Source organism: Vipera ursinii (assembly GCF_947247035.1).
Source record: "Vipera ursinii genome assembly, chromosome: Z".
Classification (NCBI taxonomy): domain Eukaryota; kingdom Metazoa; phylum Chordata; class Lepidosauria; order Squamata; family Viperidae; genus Vipera; species Vipera ursinii.
This window is the reverse complement of record NC_139517.1, coordinates 49,238,552-49,259,109: the sequence shown is the minus strand read 5'-3', so window position 1 is coordinate 49,259,109 and position 20,558 is coordinate 49,238,552. Positions and strand designations below refer to the sequence as shown.

Here is a 20,558-nt window from a genome sequence, read left to right as displayed (position 1 = left end):
AAAGCTGAAAATGAAATTCCTGTATTTTATTTCACATTGGACTTCTGAGTGCACCATTTCCTCTGACTTTCAAATTTTTTTACAACCTATCAACATACCCTCATTCATGCTTGCCTTTTGAAATAAGTTTCTAAATTCACATAAATTTTATGATATAGTCAAGCTAAACACTGTGGCTTCTAATACAGTTGCAAGAAAAAGTATGTGAATCGTTTGGGATTACGTGGTTTTTTGCATGAATTGGCCATAAAATGCGCTCTAAACGTCATGTAAGTCACAACAATAGAAAAACACAGTCTGCTTAAAATAATACTACACAAACATTAGCTGTTGTCATGTTTTAATTGAAGATAAGATGGAAACATTCACAGTACAGGGTGGAAAAAGTATGTGAACCTTTGGACTTAATAACTGGTTGACCCTCCTTTGGCAGCAATAACCTCAACCAAACGTTTCCTGTAGTTGCAGATCACACCTGCACAATGATCTGGAGCAATTTTGGACCACTCCTCTTCACAAAACTGTTTCAGTGTAGCAATATTCTTGGGATGTCTGGTGTGAATCGCTCTCTTAGGGTCATGCCACAGCATTTCAATCAGGTTGAGGTGAGGACTCTGACTGGGCCACTCCAGAAGGCGTATTCTGTTCTGTTGAAGCCATTGTTTTGTTGAATTACTTGTATGCTTTGGGTCATTGTCCTGTTGCATCACCCATCCTCTGCGGTGCTTCAGTTGGCGGACAGATGGTCGTACGTTTTCCTGCAAAATGTCCTGATAAACTCGAATTCATTTCCCCATCAATGACAGCAATCCGTCCAGGCCCTGAGGCAGCAAAGCAGCCCCAAACCATGATGCTCCCTCCACCATGTTTTACAGTGGGGATGAGGTTTCGATGTTGGTGTGCTATGCCATTTTTTCTCCACACATAGTGTTGTGTTTTTCCCAAATAACTCAATTTTGGTTTCATCTTTCCACGTTTGAAGTTTGCAAAAGAGCACCTGGATGTTCCACAGCACTACTGGCAAAATATACTGTGGACAGATGAAACCAAAATTGAGTTGTTTGGGAAAAACACACAACACTATGTGTGGAGAAAAAAAGGCACAGCATACCAACATCAAAACTTCATCCCCACTATAAAAAATGGCAGAGGGAGGAACATGGTTTGGGGCTGCTTTGCTGCCTCAGGGCCTGGACGGATTGTTGTCATTGATGGGAAAATGAATTTCAGAGTTTATCAGGACATTTTGCAGGAAAACGTACAACCATCTGTCCGCCAACTGAAGCTCTGCAGAGGATGGGTGATGCAACAGGACAATGACCCAAAGCATACAAGTAATTCAACAAAACAATGGCTTCAACAGAACAGAATACGCCTTCTGGAGTGGCCCAGAGTCCTAACCTCAACCCGATTGAAATGCTGTGGCATGACCTTAAGAGAGTGATTCACACCAGACATCCCAAGAATATTGCTACACTGAAACAGTTTTGTGAAGAGGAGTGATCCAAAATTACTCCAGATCGTTGTGCAGGTGTGATCTGCAACTACAGGAAACGTTTGGTTGAGGTTATTGCTGCCAAAGGAGGGTCAACCAGTTATTAAGTCCAAAGGTTCACATACTTTTTCCACCCTGCACTGTGAATGTTTCCATCTTATCTTCAATTAAAACATGACAACAGCTAATGTTTGTGTAGTATTATTTTAAGCAGACTGTGTTTTTCTATTGTTGTGACTTACATGACGTTTAGAGCGCATTTTATGGCCAATTCATGCAAAAAACCACATAATCCCAAAGGGTTCACATACTTTTTCTTGCAACTGTAAAAGAAATCTGCTTTGAAATCTAGGTGGAAAAAAACCTTCAAATCTTTAATTTACAGTTTCATTTATGCCTTAACAAAACCTTACGGTATGTACAATATATTCCATGATTTTTAAGTCTTGCGAACCATTTTATGACTTTGGAATCATGGTGCGAGTTGTGGAATTTTTTGTTTATAAATGTGAAAAATCCTAACTGAAAGAATACACATACTTGAGGGCAACAAAGAAAAAAAAACACCTTACTCTCAAAATGACAGAATCCACAAAGCAGAAGGCACAGGACATTAACACCCCAACAATCACATACAAAAAAGGCATGTGTAAGAAACACATTCAGAAAGAGTAAGCAAAGTGTCTTGATTGCAAGTTAATGGTTCATAACTTGCCAAATCCCTCTTTAAAAACAAAAAACAAAACAAAAACTATAAACAACCCATCCTCACAAGAATATTGAAAAAATGGAATCAGTGAATTCAAAATCTTCAGTTTTGACAAGTACAGCTGTCAAATCCAATATCAGTCTGTAGATTACAAGAAAAAGTTGTAATTCAAATGAGGCAAGAACAATTTGGATTTTTAAAAGAAAACAGCTAGTGCAACTTATTTAAAAAATCTGGATTAGCAGGACAAACTGTTCTAGTGGTTAAGAGGAGTCACCCTCAGCAATTTATTACATTTTCCTCATATTGAGAGTGGATTCTTCCCAAATGGAATGATCAAAAGCTAATATTTCTAATATAATGGTTCACAGCATAAAAGTGGTACCTTTTTTTAAACAGGAAAGTATCATTTTACAGCATTTACAACCAGATTAAAGTATAAAAGATTGAATCTGAATAATTTAACTCTGGTAGATCATTATATTAGAGGTAACTTAGTCCAAGTTTTAATCCAACTCAGTACAAATATATCTGCAGCTCATCAAGATATTATTTTCATGAAGTTATCTCATCTCTTCATCATCTCCACCAAGAAATTGTATCCTATCTCATTAGAAATGTGGATTCTTCTGAAACTGTTTTTTTCACTCCTTTGACTGCATAAAACTTTAAGCAGCCATCTAATTCCCTCATATTCTCACCTTTTTTTGAAATAACAATGCAGAAAAGAAAGTGGGATATCAAAAAAACAGAAGTAAAAAGTCTTTGTTCAACTAACTGAAAATGGCTTTCTTAATCTTTGTAATAGTTCTTTTCCTTGAAATGACAGGTCATTTCTTGTCCAATCCTTAGAGAAAGCAACACAGAGAATTTGTTCTGAGTGAACAGCCATAGTTCAATTGAAGGAAGCCATCATTTATATCTTCTGTTATGTGTTCATATTAACATCTGACCATTTGGAGACTGATGCTTTTCAAAGAAAAGTGCAAATCTTAACACTACTTTATTCCTCAGATTTATGTTTGGATATTTATTGTAGCAACCAAAATAGAAGAGAGTAATAATTTCATTTTTCCACCAGGTTTGAAAGCCCATATCTAGAGGTTAGTTTTCTGCTAAGTCAGGCTGTCATCACACACTCACAGAATATCATGCCCAGCAGATTGCATTCCTGTAGCACTGGAAATACTACCCCTCACCCTCTACTATTCTTCTCCCTCCTTTTCTGCCAATATTGGAAAGATAACTATGTCAGGATATTGGACATAAATTCATTGAAGCGTTTTGAATACTGCTCAGGATTGACAGTGGAAATTTCTGCTCCAGCCTGTAAAAAAAAATAAAGAACTTAAAGCACATATAATTTCATTCAAGCATAAAAAGTGGCATCAGTCATTCCTTTAAAGAGGTTGCCCCAAGTTTTTAAAACTCAAAGAGGTAGCAAATGGCACTATATTGATTCACCCTCTTCAGAATCTTTAGTAGAAAATGTCTTACAAACTACATATTATCCAAGGACATTTATGAAGAAAAATTGTTCAGCTGATGATGTTTCAAACATCTTCTGACTATACTAGCTCTCCAGACCCAGTGCTGTTTGAATGTTCCAAGGGGCAAAGCTATCTTCCTGTGTTTCCGCTCAGTTTAAAAGGTAAAGGTAAAGGTTCCCCCGCACATGTGTGCTAGTCGTTTCCAACTCTAGGGGCCGGTGCTCATCTCCGTTTCAAAGCCGAAGAGCCAGTGCTTGTCCAAGGACGTCTCCGTGGTCATGTGGCCGGCATAACTAGAAGCCAAAGGCGCATGGAACGCTGTTACCTTCCCACTGTAGTGGTCCCTATTTTTCTACTTGCTCAGTTTAGAGACAGCTAAATAATCACCTGCAGCAGACAGGCAGAACAGCTTGAATAGGCACTTATATAGCCACCAAAAAAATGTGGTTACATTCTCTTTTTGTGCAGGCAGAGGAACAAAGACACTTGCCTGAAAGATGATGCAGCCTACCTTAGGATTATTGAAAGAGTAAGACTGCCTCCCCAATAGTGACTTCATCATCTGCACAAAAGTATATTGTTACAATGTTCAATCAGAATGAAGGGCTGAAGCTAGAAGACAGCCCAGGAAAAAAATTGGAATTAGCGTATTATTGGGAATAAATTATCAGGAAACCAAGAGTCCTCTTAAAAATATTGCTAAGGCAACTGAAAAGAAAAAAAAGAAAAACTAGGCAGAAAGGCACTGGATCATGCCCATTTGACAGGTATATTGGACTGGAAGAAGGAGACATTGTTATTCTAACAGGCTCAGCTGTAGCTTCTGAGTGTTGCAAAGATTTTCTGCATTAATTTCATACTGGCCCTCATTTAGCATTATGTAACCTATGGCTTTGGATGATGAGGTCCTGATGGGTGGAGCTGAACTAGACAAGGTTATTTAAGAAGTGAGTCATGTAGATTCATTGAAAGGACATATCTTGCAAGTGTGTGTGTGTAAAGGACTAAAGAATAGACAGAAACAAAAGACAGAACAAGAGCAACAGAAAAATCATATAAAAATTTATCTTTGGCGTGGTCACATTAAAATATTCCTGATGTATTTATTTGGAAGCTGCAGAATGGCTAGAAAACAACAATGAAAATGATTAGAAGGTGAAAACTGTGATGTAGCTTACTTAAATGATAATCTGAATGGTAATCCAATTACATTTGAATCACTGGAACGTAATATCTGTTTTAGAGGTGGACAAACCAATCTTCTCTGACTGTATGTGGCTTTTATGTAACAAAATTTCTATTACAGCATTTCATTATTATTTGCAAATTCTAAAGCCCTTCACAGCCAGAATTCCTGAAAAATTGCTATCATTTTGAGTGACGTATGAGTGATAAAAAGCATAGTATAATCTCAAACAAGTATAATATACTGGAAAAAAAAATAAAATAAAAACCCCATGGTTTTATATATTAAGTAGTTGCACCCCTGCCTCCCTTTCACAATTTTGGATCACTGCTCAACCAACTGTGGCTTCAGTTCTGAAATATATTATAAAATGTGGTAATGCTTGTCTAGGCACAATGAGATCAATGCAAAGAAATAGTTCTTTCTTACCCCATGTTTCACAGTTTTGGCAGCATGCGCTGCTTTTTTCTTTGTGTCATAAGGTGTAAGGATATCTATAATGGCCATGAAATATACTTCCTTCTTAGGGGCACCTGTTTAAAACAGGAGAGGGAAATTTATCAAAACTGTTTTTAGGGTTTGCTATTCTTATTGAACTGCAAGCATAACTAAGCACTCCAGAATTTTTTAGGCCTGATAAATGATCCAAGAAGTAGATTTTTACTTAGTAGATGCTTCAGGCAGCACCTAAAACAGTGAAAATATTAACTGAGAAACAAGGTGAAGTATGTGGATAATTTTAGGATATGCAGAGCAGTTTTCTCTTGAACGATAGTATATTTGGGAGTAAGAATTCTTTTTAAAAAACCTTGGAATATAGGTAATCCTCATTACACCATTGGTCATTCAATGACCATTTGATGTTAAAGCTCCAAAAGGGTACTTTATGGCCCTTAAAGCATTTCCAGCCATCATAAAATTTACCCCCCCCCCCACATCACAGTCACATAATTGTGCTGGTGCTGGTCAACTTGCTCACATATACAACTGAGTGTGGAGTGTCCCATGATCATGCAGTTGCCATTACAATCTTCTCTGCTGGCTTCCTCAGAAAGTTAATGGGAAAGTTAGCATGCAAGGCTAGAAGTTACTGCCACTTGAGGAAGGATTTACACTTCCCTCTGTATAAGGTATGAATTGTTGTGCAAATCCTTAGTCAGGCTGCAGAACTGAAGCTCAGGTCTTTGCCATCCCTGCATGATCTTTCCAGTCCAGCACATGATTTCCCTTCCACTCAGTTGTGTGCTGAGCTGGAGAGATGAAGCAGAATATTGACAATCCCCATCTCATCTTTCCTGCCCAACATGAGTTCCTTTCTATATATAGAGGGGAGAAGTATTTGTGCAAAGAAAGGACCTTTGTGATCCATGCCTCATTTCTCCAGCCCAGCACACAAGTTCACTTACACACACACAGAGGGGTGAAGGCTGTCTTCTTTCAGCAGGTAGCTTTTTTTTTGTTCTGTCTGCTTCACAACTACAACTGGGAGAGCTGGGATTATAGTTGTTGAGGGAAGCAGGCACATGGTCATCTTGCTTAACAACTATTCCATTCAACAAGATTCCAGTCCCCATTGTACTGTTAAGTTGGCTATTCATCTATAGGGCTATTCAAAATAAATATAAATACTCCTCGACTTGTGATCACAATTGAGACTGGAACCTCAGTTTAGAAAAGCAATCATTAAACAAGACATCATATGACTGCTTTGTTCAATGACCACAATATCAGGACTCCGAGTGATGGTTGTTAAGCGATCTTATTGTTCAGCAGAGGGAGCCCAGGATAAGGATTGTGGGGGTACCTTGGGGGGGGGGATCTTTACAAGCTATAGGGCACACCAAATTCATTTTTATGGATGCTTTTAAAGCACCATGAGAACCAGTTCTACTTTCACAATCCTTTGGAAGCCTCCTTCTCCAAACTGGGCAACTTGGAGGAAGATTCCAAAGAACGAAGCCCATTTGGAGAATAGTGCAAGGTGTCCTTAAGAGGAAGGCTGCACCTTAGACTGCAAGTGCTTGTCAGCAGTTGACAAAATTGGGAAGGTAAATGGGCTTCTTTGTATGTGCTGATGGACTAGGTAGCCACCAGATTTTTGCATGCTGGTGGGCCCTGTAGCCAATCAAGGCCTCCAGGGCTGTGGAAGGTTTTCATGTGCTGGCAGGCTATAGAGATTGGGGGAAATAGATATATGTAAGAAGGGAGCTATACCCGCCCCTTGGAGTCATATTTGTGAACGGGCTGCCAAATTTTGTTCACATAACCACAGAGGAACCGCAATGGACATAACTTTGGGCACAGATTGTAAATCATTTAATTCAGCAGTTATAATTTCAAATGGTTGCTGAATGAATGGTCGTAAATCAAGGACTACCTGTAGGCATAGTAAAAAATGGACAAAGCTAAAGGGCATGAAGATCTTCTTGACATTTGTATATTACAGAAGACATCCAAGTTATCTTCTCTATCACAGAACCCTTCTGTGTTGCAAATTATACTTGATCCTGCTTTAAATTTCTTCAGGATATAGATGAGCCCTGTCTGATCTCTGACCTTGCTCTCAAATAGACACTTATCTTTATAGCCACTCTTATAGTGGCTGAATACTATGGGGAAAATTAAAATGGATGTCTGCAATTAAGGCACCTTTATTGGATACATTGCTGTAGTTCAGGGAGCCAGTCTTAAGATTTCTAAGAAAGTGGAGAAAATAATGTTGGTTCAACCACCATGCATCAATAAATGCTTACAATCAGACTCTTGGCTTTCACAGACAATTTTACATTTATTTTCCACTCCCACTATCAACATCCAGATCCCAGTACTTACTTTCATGGCTTTTCATAGCATAGACATCCACAGATGGATCAAACTCCCCAGGCCCAAAGAAACGTGGGAAGTTGAGAAGGTTACCAGGACTGTCAGGTGGCGTACCATAGGAACCAATTGTATTCCCACCTATGCCATCATTCTCACATTCTTCGTCTTCTGCCCGGTTCTCAACTTCTATCTCCTCTTGCTCAGCTCGATCAACATCATGAATCCCTACTAGCAAACTGTAATCCATGATCTTCAGTTGTGCAAGAAACTGGAAGCCAACAGAAAATATTCCTTCTCATTTTCAATATCTCTTTAACACCTCTGGGATTTGAGTTAAACTATCTTTCATTAACTTGGCACCAGGTCCAAATATTAAGTGCCATAAATCTCAAAGCATTTTTACATGATTACTGGGAATTGTTGGGGTTACAGTTAAAGAAGGAATATTTTTAGTTGATGGTGGCAAACTAATTAGGAGACTGGTAGCACATTTTCTAACATATTTTACTAAAAGTTTTAATAAATTTTTGTGACTTTGCAACTTTGCATATAATGGCTAGATTGATATAGGATTTAAAATGGGATGAGGTGCAAGGGAAAATTAGTTAGTTACAAAAGTGCAGGTTACATATTAGACTGCAAGTACCTAATCAATTAACAACTGTAATATGCTAAAGAAACCACTATATTTGTAGAAATATTGCCTAAAACCTTTTGGTATCTATGACTTCAACAATCTCTCACTTTTTCCAAAATGGTCATTTTAAGATCTGTTGCACTTTGAGGTCTGCATTCTGTTTAAATTTAAATTGATTAAACAATCCAATAAAGCTTGTTAATCAGAGAAGGCACCATAGATTCCTTCTCCAATTGGTAGGAGTAACACTCATTTCTGTTGATCCTAAGTTATGGAAAACTCTGTCATCCTCGAGAAGGAGGAAATCCCCAAAGTGAATGCAAGAGACAGTAGCAGGAAAATAAATTCCTCTGTCTGGTTTTTCTAATAGGTTTTCAAATTAATTTAAATTCATTTTAGAGTCTGAGACAGAATCAATCAGATATCTCTACTTTATCTAGCTTTTTAAAAAGCTTGAAAATTATTGTAACAGGAGATTCTGTTGATCACACTTAGTTATGCACGATTCCAAAAAAATCAACAGCTTAGCTACCCTACCTCAACATCTCGCTTCAATTTCTCCAGGAAATTTTTTTTACATTCCTCTCCAACATGGAGTTTTTGGCCTTCATTTAGAAAATCGTTGTCTTTAAAGGTTGGTAGATCCTTAGCCTAGAGAGAAGGATTGAACTCAAGTAAGTGCAAAACATTGCTTCTATATTATACAATCCAAAGCAGCTCAATATACTGCTTGCTGAAGTTGGGGCAAAGGCAATTCCATCAACTTTGAGGAAATAATTAAAAAAACATGAAAATATTGATGGTAAACTGCTGGGCTAAAAGTAAAAGTTTGTAAGAGATTGTGGGAAGGAAGTAGAGTAGGACTGCAAGTTAGGACAGAAAAACAACACAACCCAGATGAAGATAGCATTTCAAAAAGAGACTCCTCCTAGGAATTGGTCTTTCCATTTTGTTGTCAACGCTCACACAGGAACCAAAGCCACATAGATTTCAGGAAGGTATATCCATGATGAAAACAATAAACTTTTAAGGGCAATTCCTGCCACACCTATCCTAAATTAACTATGGTGGACTGTCTTTAAAACAATTCATCTTCCTGACCTATGTTCTCTGATCTATCTGAACACACACACACACACATATAATGTGTTTCCCTGAAAATAAGACCTGGTCTTATATTTTTTTGGTTGCCAAAATAAGCACCAGGGCTTATTTTCAGGGTCTCATTTTTTGTGGTCACAATGGAGCAGAAGGTGAGGCAGGGGTGGGTGGGATGGATGACGAAGCAAGTCAGTGGGGAGGCAGAGGATGAAGCGAGCTGTCCCATGCGCTCCACATGGGCTGACAAGAGAACCCTGCAGTCAGGCCATCAATGTGCTGACAACTACCTGGCCTCACGGTGGCAGCTCCAGTAGCCCCATGCAGGATCGCCGGCCCACTTCTTCTCCTTACTCACCGCTGCAACGAAGCAGGAGGCTGAGTGATGCACCAGTGCCACAGCTATTAAGTGAGGCAATGGTGGAGTGGAGGGCAAAGCTTCTTTTCCTCCTTACTTGTCACTGCCACAAAGCAGGAGGCTGAACGATCCATCGGTACCGCAGTCGTTAAGAGAGGTCGTGGGGGAGTGTGGAGGACAAAGCTCCAACAGTATCCTTGGCCACCCAGCCGGGGTGGAGGGTGGGGGTTAGGATTTGGCATTGTGGATGTCCTGGGGTGGGGTGGGGGTAAGGATATGGCCAAATCCTTACTCCCACCTCACCCCAAGGCATCCACAAAATCAAATTCCAACCCCCACCTCACCCCAGGGCAACCACATTCCTTCACTAACCTCCTTTCCAGCTCCATTCTCCGTGTGTAGTGCAACAAAAGAAGTTTGTGGGACAAAAAAAAAAGATCAATCAGACCTTCCAACTTCTGACAAAAAAAAAAATCTTGCAAAGTTGGAAGGTCTAATAGAACTTTTTTTTACCGGTAGTCCCACAGGCTTCTTTTGCTGCCTGGCATGCAATGGCAGAGAACAAGCTGGAAAGCAGGTTAGTGAAGGTATTCTTTGGGGAAGCGAGGGGTGATGGGGAAGGGGCTGCTCCGGCTACCACTGCCTCACTCCGCCAGCATCAGGGCTCTGTAGGCTGGGTGGCCAAGAATACTGTTGGGGCTTCGTCTTCCACACCCCACCACCACCTCACTTAGTAGCTGTGGCACCAGTGCATCACTCAGCCTCCTGCTTCGTTACAGCCGAGAGTAAGGAGGAGAAGTGGACTGGCAATCCTGCATAGGGTTGCTGGAACCACCGCTGCGAGGCCAGGCAGTTGTCGGCATGTTGATGGCCTGGCTGTAGGGCCCCATCAGCCCGTCCAGAATGCATGGGGCAGCGCTGCACCCCTACCTCACTTTGTCCTCAACCCTCCCCAGCTCCTTGCTTCGTGGCCGTGGGACCCCCCCACCTCATGTCAGCAGCAAGCAGTGACCAGGCGGTCGGCTGCACAGGCTCTTAAGTAGGGCTTACTTCGGGGTAGGCTTATAATTGGCACAGGCGTGAAAATCAGGCTAGGACTTATTTTCAGGGTCGGTCCTATTTTCGGGGAAACATAGTTTCCCATAGCCAGAAGGGTTGTAAAACTCCTAGCTCAGGACAACAGTCAGTCTTGTCCCTGTTTTCAGCAGTTTTTGTTGTTATTGTTGGACAAGTTCCTGCAGTTTTATTAACAAGAGTTTTTAGAAGTGGTTTGCCATTGCTTTCTTCCTAGGGCCAAGAGAGAATGATTGGCTCACGGTCACTCAGCTGGCTTTGTGCTTAAGACAGAACTGGAATTTAGTCTCATGTTTTCTAACTCAGTGTTTTTCAACCACTGTTCCGCGGCATACTAGTGTGCCGCGAAATGTTGCCTGGTGTGCCGTGGGAAAAATTGAAAAAACACTGACTTGGGAGACAGCGGTGGGAGGAGGAGGAGGAGGAGGAGGAACAGCCGCGGGCCGAGCGGCGCTACAAGACTCTCTGGCGGGGAGCGCTGGGCACCGGAGCCTTGGCTAAGCTGATGGCCCTACTTCGCTGGAAGCAAAAGCCCAGGAAAAGAAGTGGGCTCGACCTCTCTAGGCACCAGGGCTCCACGGCAGCGTAGCTCCGCCCCCTTCTCTGGCTTCGGAGGGTCTCTTGCTGAAGAGAGAGAAGCTGGGGAGAGGCGACCGGCTCGTTTATCGGAAGAGGACGGACGGGCGGCTAGCCCGGCTCGCCTGAGCTGTCGCGTGGTTGGTTGCCTGCAACGTTCGAAAAAGCTCTTCTTCCCCAGCACGCGCCGCTTACTCCTTACTCCCCGCACGGCTGAGGATGCGAGACTCTCGCCTGGTCGGCTGCCTGGCTCCGCTTTCTTTGATCGCCGCGACCCCTTGCCCCAGCCCGAAATAGAGGGATCTGACCGCTTCACTCTTGGAGGCTTCGCTTGCGTCTGAAAAATTACATGGCTGATTTTTTTTTAACCTGTCCTTTTGATACGTTACATAATAAAATGTCCTTTGGACCAAAGCAATTAAAAACCTTTGGGGTTCCCCCCCCCTGGAGTGAAGTGCTTTTGATGGTAAAGGTGAGAAAGAAAGAAAAAAGGAAGGGAAAAAAGGAGAAAGGGGGAAGGGGAAAAGGGAGGGAGAAAGAAAAAAAAGGAGAATAGAAAAGAAAGAGAGAGAGAGAGGAAGGGAGGAAGGAAAAAAAGCAGGAAGAAAAATTAAAAAGAAATGCAAGTAGCTTCCAGTTTCCACAACAAGTAGAAAGCAAGAAATTGAGACAGGGAGGGAAAGAAAGTGGGAGAGAGAAAGGCAAGAAAGAAAGGAAGGAAGATAGAAAGAAAGAGAAAAGAAAGAAAGAAAGAGAAAAGAAAGAAAGAAAGAAAGAAAGAAAGAAAGAAAGAAAGAAAGAAAATAAATGAAGGAGAAAAATGCAAAAAGAAAAATTAAAAAGAAATGCAAGTAGCTTCCAATTTCCACAACAAGTAGAAAGCAAGAAATTGAGAGAGGGAGGGAAAGAAAGTGAGAGAAAGGAAGGAAGGAAGATAAAGAAAGAAAAGAGAGGGAGGGAAGAGAGGGAAGGAAGGAAGGAAGAAAGAAAAGAAGAGAAAAAAGAAAATACAGAAAGATAAATTAAAAAGAAATGCAAGCTTTCCTTTTCCTTCACAGCAAAAACAAACAAAAGCCCCAAAATAAAATAAAATAAAATAAAGAGGCTAATAATAATAATAATAATAATAAGAAGAAGAACAAGAAGAAGAAGTAGAAGAAGAAGAAGTTGGAAGGGACCTTGGAGGTCATCTAGTCCAACCCCTTGAGAACACAGGCCATCCTCGACTTACGACCGTTCATGTAGCGACCGTGGGGAGGTCCAACGGTGCGGAAAACGGTGGAGTGCCTCGTGATTTTTTTCATGAAACAAGTGTGCCTTTGCCCAAAAAAGGTTGAAAAACACTGCTTTATCCTACCTTATTGGCTGCCTAGATTGCTTATGTCAAACAGTGCAATAGTATTTCAATTTTTTTATTCTTTAATGTTCGGAAGCCTTGTTGCCCCACTTCAGAATGATGTTGCAATAAAGAAATAAAACAATAATAATTGAAGCGCTTTCTTTATTAAAAAAAAGGTTGGGTTCATGAAGCAAAGAACTGGGTCAGTTAAGGGTCTATATGCTATGGGATCACACTAATATTAACTGGGGCAAGAGAGAATAGGGCAGAGCATGGATACATCTAGTAATCAATCTAATTCAAATAATTCATTAAATGATATGGAGGCAATAGTAACATAATTAGAAGCTCAAACAGCAAGAGAAGGGATAAATACTGTTTTGTCTCTTGACATTTACAATCATGAATGCTTATAGGTGGCATTCAGCCGACATAAGATCTTCAATGGTTCCCTCAAGGTGCACCCCAGATCTCCCCTCCAATTCTGCCATTTTCTACTTTAGTCCTTCCAACTGTGCTTTCATTCACTGCTAGTATCTGCTTTTCCACGATCTGTCTCAACTAGAGCAGACATGTCAAACACAAGGCCCGGGGGCCAGATCCGGCCCGTGAAGTGGTTTCATGTGGCCTGCGAAGCCATCCTGGAAACAGTGAGGGAACGACCCCCACTGCCTTGGCCCTGGCCCAGAGACCCTCCTTCTGCCAGAGACCCTCAGATCTGTCCCACTCCTGCCCGGGCCCCCCCATAGGCACCCTTGATGCGAACGATGTAGAGCTGGCCACGCCCACCCAGTAGGCCATACGCACTCTAGCCCCGCCCACCCAGTAGGCCACGCCCACCCTGGCCATACCCACCCGGCCCCCTGAGGGCAACCGCAATGCTGATGCAACCCTCAATGAAATTGAGTTTGACACCCCTGAACTAGAGAGTCCAAAGTGACTTCTAGAGCTGTTTTGACACTATATTCATGGTGATGTAAGAAGTGAAATGCAACCAATTTTGAGTGCCCATATAATTTATACTACAGATAGTCCTTGACTTATGACCAACTGCATCTGGAATCTTGAGCAAAGTGGCTGTTAAGCAAGAGGTGATTTCACTGCTTCACTCAAAGACCGCACCTTCAGTACTCCTGGATGTGATCATTAAGCTATCTCACAGGTCATTAAGTGGACAGAGTCCCAGGTAAGATTGCCTCATGTGCATGAGAAAAGCCCTAGGACAGGGGTAGGCAACCTCGGCTCATGGACTTCAACTCCCAGAATTCCTATGCTGGGAGTTGAAGTCCATGAGTCATAAAAGAGCTGAGGTTGCCTACCCCTGCCCTAGGAGTTCCAGTGCAGGCCACATGTGAGTGTTTCTCAGCTCCAAAATTGAAAATCCTCCCTGCTAAAATCCAAGCAGTACTTTCAGCCCTTGAGCAGAGACACTTGCATGTAAGGAAGTGGTATAATGTACTGCGATGGTTAGGACAGCATCCTTTCCATGCCAATGCTAATTCAAACCAACATTAAATGAACAATAATAAGTTGAAGACTACATGAAAAGGTGAAAAGGGAAAAATGCTGTTTAAACTGCCTTTGGTTCATGCTTACTATGTCTGTATTGCTCCCAATCCCAACAAGAGGAATCTCTGAATAAATGTATTTTGAGGAGTCTCAGAAGCAGACCCGCTGGCAGTTTTTTCTTTATAGTTGAGGAACCATAATCAATGCTTGCATGTTTAAATGTATGCCTGGGCATACATGCTTATGTATAGGGGAGAAATGGAAGGAGAGAGGATATCAACTCTCAAACGCTAAAAGGATATCCCACCCTGGATTAGAACAAATATTCTACTCCCAAACAAGAGCTTAAGCCATACAGAATAAAAACATGTTTATTTTGATAAGTATTGTTTTAAAAACTAATTGACACTTATTTTAATATTATATCAAGCTGCTGTTATGTATTACTGCCAGATTCTATTAAATTTTGATATTTTTATATATGATTATCAAATACAGCCTTTTTAAAAATGCAGTTTCTTTTTAAAACCAAACAATAAAAACTTAATTGGAAAAAAATGCAAAGTCATCAAATGAAGGATAAGAACACATTGCATGCTCTTTCCTATTTCTACCCCATAATATGTTGCAAGGTAGCTAACCAAATGCAGTTTAATGCATCTTCCCAGCCCCTCAATATGCATTTTCCTCTATTATATAATCCAGACCAACGCTTCCTAAACTATCACTTTCAAAAACTTCGTTGGTCTACAATTCCCATAATGCTCTCTGGGAGGATATGGGGACTTGTATTACATAGAACTAAGTTCCTTTCACCTAATCCTGCTAGAAGTACTGATACAAAAGTAACATTTTAATTAATTAATTACTTGTTTTAAATTTATTTTAACTTTTGTATTGTATGATTTTAATTGCCCTGTAAACCGCCCTGAGTCCTACGGGAATAGGGTGGTATAGAAGTCAAATAATAATAATAATAATAATTAATAATAATAATAATAATAATAATAATAATAATAATAATAATAATAATAATAATAATAATAATAATAATAATTTTATAGGTTTATATTCAAAACACAAAGATTTTTATTTTAAATCTTTCTCCAACTTTGACTATTACCTTTTCTTTGTCGCTGGCTTCTCTTGCTACTGTTGATCCCTGGAGAGAAAGTAAAAAATAAGAAGTGATTATCTATTTAAAGCCAAACTTTTTTTTTTTTAAATCCTGATTACGCATTTATCAATTGGGGGCAAAGTTAGTGCATTTTTTGTCTTATTTACTTTCACTTTCTAAACATTTAAACCATAAAAAGATTGTATCTGGGAAAATATTTCACTCCCCAGAATTGAATATATTAAGTCAGATTTACTATGTTAGCTTTAACTGATGGTGCACAGAAAATGAGGATCTATGACCTCTGAGATTCTTTCCAATTCTATGATTTAGAAACAACTTCTTCTCATTTTCTTAATGTGATGATCATCGATCACAAAGCCCCATAAGAATCACAATATCCTCTCCCCCAAGAAGGCATGTACTCTCCACGTCTGAAGGGAGAATGCTTATAGAGACAGGTCGCAGGATTCAAAGAACATGCTAAATCTTATCCAGAATAATAAAATAGAACTGCTACATAGAATAGAATAGAATAGAATAGAATAGAATAGAATAGAATAGAATAGAATAGAATAGAATAGAATAGGAATAGAATACAATAGAATAGAATAGTAGAATAGAATAGAATAGAATAGAATAGAATAGAATAGAATAGAATAGAATAGAATAGAATAGAATAGAATAGAATAGAATCTGGGAGGGACCTTGGACGTTTTCTAGTCCAGCCCCCTGCTCAAGCAGGAGAACCTATACCATCTCAGACAAGGGACTCACTAGTCTCTTCTTAAAAATCTGCAGTGATGGAGCATTCATTATTTCTGAAGGCAAGCTATTCCACTGGTTAATTATCCTGTCAGGAAGTTTCTCCTTAATTCCAGGTTGCTTCTCTCTTTGATCAGTTTCCAACCATTATTTCTTGTCCTGCCCTCTGGTGCTTTGAAGAATAATGTGACCCCCTCTTCTTTGTAGCAGCCCCTCAAATACTGGAATACTGCTATCATGTTCCCACTATTTCTTCTTTTCTTTAGACTAGCCCAGGGGTCAGCAACCTGAAACAGTGAAAGAGCCACTCGGAACCGGTTCCCTCACAAAAGGAAAAACTGGGAGCCGCAAAAAATGTGTGCACATGCACATACATGCGTGCATGCACAGAAGAGGGTTTGACTGAAGAGTGGAGCAAAGGCAAGATATGCACCTACCCTGCATATTTGAATTGATTGGTTGAACTTTTTTAGTCCCACTTTTTTTTTTTTTGGACTGCACATAGCAGAGGACTGGGAGCCGCAGAAGACGGCTGAAAGAGCCGCATGCTGCTCCGGAGCCGCGGGTTGCAGACCTGTGGACTAGCCAAACCCAAATGCTGCAGCCGTTCTTCCTATGTTTTAGTCTCCAGGCCTTCGATCATCTTAAGTTGCTCTTCTCTGAATTTTTTTCCAAACTCTCAACATCTTTTTTGTAATATGGTGACCAAAATTGGTTGCAGTATTCTAGGTGTGATCTTACTAGGGTTTTATAAAGCGGCACTAATACTTCATGTGATCTTGATTCTATGCCTCTGTTCATACAATCCAGGATTGTATTAGCTTTTTTGCTGCTGCCTGCACACTGCAGGCTCATAGTCAAGTGATCGTCCACTAGGACAGGGCTTTTCAACCAGTGGTATGGGTACCACCTGTGGTACATTGGCACCTGGCAGGTGGTACGCAACCACCCTAGAAAAGTGGTAGCAGGGGAGGGGAATGAGCTGAACTGGTGGCAGCACCGCACAAGCTTGAGCAAGAGATGGCTGGAGCTGCAGGGCTATTGCCAGGATCAGCGCCAGTCTCCAACTGGAGCTCAGCACTAATCCTGGCGCTTCTGAGCCCAGAAGAAGCGCTCATCAGCTGGAATGTTGTAGCATCTCCAGGGTCTTGTGATTTACATTCAGATGCTTGGCAACTGATTCATATTTATGACGGTCAGAGTGTCCCAGGGTCATTTTTTTTGGTCATAATCAAGTCCCCGCAGCACTGATTTTTCTGGATGCCGAAAAGGCGTTTGATCAATTGAATTGGCAATTTTTATTAAAAGTATTAGAGAAGATGGAGTTTGGGGATACGTTTTTACAACCTATCAGGGCAATATATCAGAAACAAACAGCTCAAATAATAATCAATGGTAGTTTAACAGAAGCTTGCAAAATTGAAAAAGGTACAAGACACAGGACTCACTGGAGAAGAGCCTCATGCTGGGAAAGATTGAGGGCAAGAGAAGAAGGGGATGACAGAGAATGAGGTGGCTGGATGGAGTCACTGAAGCAGTAGGTGTGAGCTTAGATGGACTCCAGAAGATGGTAGAGGACCTGAAGGCCTGGAGGAACATTGTCCATAGGGTCGCGATGGGTCGGACACGACTTCGCAACTAACAACAACAACAACAAGACAGGGATGTCCGTTGTCACCACTGCTGTTTGTTTTAACATTGGAAATATTACTAAGATACGTGATTCAAATAAAATAAAGGGAATTAAAATAAAACATCAAGATTATAGATTAAGAGCGTTTGCGGATGACTTGGTTATTACATTAACTCAACCGACTCAATCGGTTATAGATTTAATGGAGATAATTTTGCAATATGGACAAGTTTTGGGATTTAAGATAATAGGCAAAAAACCAAAATATTGTCTAAAAATATGACTATAGAAAAAAAAGAATTCCTAGAAAAACTAACGGGATTCAAAATAGTTAAAAAGATTAAATATTTTGGGGTATATATTACAGCTTCAAATGTGAAATTATATAAAAATAATTATGAATTGCTATGGCTAAAAACACAAAAAGAGTTAGATAGTTGGAGAAAACTACAATTGTCTTTATTTGGTAGAATTGCAGCAGTGAAAATGAATGTTTTACCAAATTTTTTATTTTTGTTTCAAATGATACCTATACTTAAAAAAGATTCAAATTTGGAGGAATGGCAGAAAGGTATTAATAAATTTATTTGGGCAGGGAAAAGACCAAGAGTAAAACTTAAGATAATAATAATAAAATAATAAATAATAAACCTTTTATTGTCAAAGTACAACATGTGTACATTGAGATTAGCTGAGCCTCCCCCTGTGCTCTCTCCCCCCAACACACAGTGACAACAAACCCTCCATCCCACCACACTATGTGAACCAACTACACCACACACCGGCCTCCCAAGTCAATTCTGCATAAGATTATGTCCCATTTAAAAGCCTAACAGCCCACAGATAAAAGCTATTTTTCAGCCTGTTGGTACGGCTGGCTATATTCCTATATCTCCTACCGGATGGTAGGAGAGTAACGAGATACTGTCCAGGGTTTGAGTCATCCCTGAGAATCTTCCTCACTCTTCCAAGGCAACGAGCCCTGGCGATGTCATCCAGTGGTGTCAGGGAACAGCCCACAATGTCTTGTGCTGTGCTCACGACCCTCTGTAATACTTTCCTATCCGAGGCTGTCAGACTAGCATACCAAACCACAATACCATATGAGAGGACGCTCTCTAAGGTAGACCGGTAAAAGAGGGTCATTAGTCATTAATGCAAGATATACGTGAAAGAGGTGGTCTTAAAACGCCCAATTTTAAATTATATTATGATGCTGTGGCTTTATCGACAATTAGTAACTGGTTCAATTTAACAGAAGAAAGAATATTGAATATTGAGGGATGTGATTTATTATATGGCTGGCATGCATATTTATTGTATGATAAGAAGGTGGATAATATTTTTAAGACACATATATTAAGGTATGCCCTGTTGCGAGTCTGGAAAAAAATATCAATGTAAGTTAAATTATAAAATACCAATTTGGGCAATACCTAAACATGCGATAGAAATCGCAACAAAGATACATTTCGGAATGGAGAAGATGGATTGATTACATTCAGAATAAATATGGGACTAAAAAGTTTCATTTAGCATATAAATATTAGAATTTAATAAGATGTATTATTATTTAGCTATGTTTAATAGGAGTTAAAGTGCGATAGGATTTAAAATGTATTTATAGTTAGCATATTTTAGCTCAAGCTTGTTAGATGCAATACCCTGTCTTTTTTTTGGTCATCAAGTTTTTGACAATTTGCTAGGTGACTGGTGGTACTCGGATATTGCCATATCCTAAAAGTAGTACAATGGGTGAAAAGGTTGAAAAGCCTTGCACTAGGACTCCAAGGCCCCTCTCACAGTTACTGTTTTTGGACCAGGTCTCGCCTAATCTGTAATTGTACTTTTGATTTTTCCTGCCTAAATGTAAAACTTTGCTTTTCTCCACACTGAAACTCATTTTGTTGGATAGGGCCCATTGTTCAAGTCTGTCAAGATCTTTTTGGATCCTGAGTTTGTCTTCTGGGGTGTTGGCTACTCCTGCCAGTTTGGTATCATCTGCAAATTTGATGATTTCCCCTTCAGTTCCCTCATCTAAGTCATTGATGAAGATACTGAAGACTACTGGGCCTAAGACGGAACCTTGTGGTACCCCACTGCTTACTTCTCTCCATGTGGATGAAGTGCCATTGAGGACTACTAGTTGAGTACGATTTGCCAGCCAGCCACAGATCCATCTGGTGGTGATGTTGTCTATTCCATCTTTTTCTCACTTGCCAAGGAGTAGATTCTGGTCTACTTTATCAAATGTCTTACTGAAATCTAATGTCAACAGCATTTTACTGGCCTACTGGTTTAGTCACTTCATCAAAGAATGAAATAAGATTGGGTTTGGCATGATCTGTGTTTAACTGGCTACTAGTTATAACTTTGTTTCTAGTTGTTCACAGATCTGTTTTTGATTATCTTTTTTAGGATCTTCCCAGGTATTGATGTTAAACTGATTGGTCTGTAGTTTCCTGGGTCTGTTTTTTTCCCTTCCTTTCTTGAAGATGGAAACCATATCAGCCTTCTTCTAATCCTCAAGTGCTTCCCCAGTTCTCCAGGATTTATGAAAGATATGGTGCAATGGTTCTGAGATAACATCTGCCAGCTCCTTCAAAACTCTGGGATGTAATCTGTTGGGTCCCGATGATTTATATTTGTCAAGGTCAGATAGTTGTTCTCTTTCCATTTTCTTGCTTATTTTAATTTTTGTTTCTAGTTTGTCTCTTGTAGTGGGTTTTTTGGTATGTTGGATTGTAAT

The 20,558-nt window shown here is 40.2% G+C and overlaps 1 protein-coding gene across 5 annotated transcripts in view; it reads right to left on the bottom strand.

Annotated features, from left to right (window-relative positions):
• Nucleotides 1–1,586: 1,586 nt before the first annotated feature.
• The window catches only part of PIP4K2B (phosphatidylinositol-5-phosphate 4-kinase type 2 beta), a 38,474-nt gene continuing 19,502 nt past the window's right edge, over nucleotides 1,587–20,558 (bottom strand). Inside the window, exons 7-11 of one of the 5 annotated variants that reach the window (XM_083378396.1) lie at nucleotides 15,418–15,456; nucleotides 8,878–8,991; nucleotides 7,713–7,971; nucleotides 5,310–5,413; nucleotides 1,587–3,531 (exon numbers count right to left, since the gene is read on the bottom strand). In XM_083378396.1, the coding sequence (XP_083234522.1) occupies nucleotides 3,451–3,531; nucleotides 5,310–5,413; nucleotides 7,713–7,971; nucleotides 8,878–8,991; nucleotides 15,418–15,456 (597 nt within the window). In that variant the 3' untranslated portion in view covers nucleotides 1,587–3,450. Of the gene's footprint in view, nucleotides 3,532–5,309; nucleotides 5,414–7,529; nucleotides 7,577–7,712; nucleotides 7,972–8,877; nucleotides 8,992–15,417; nucleotides 15,457–20,558 lie in introns of those variants that run through there. The other 4 variants (XM_083378399.1, XM_083378398.1, XM_083378400.1 and 1 more) reach the window with 4 other exon arrangements.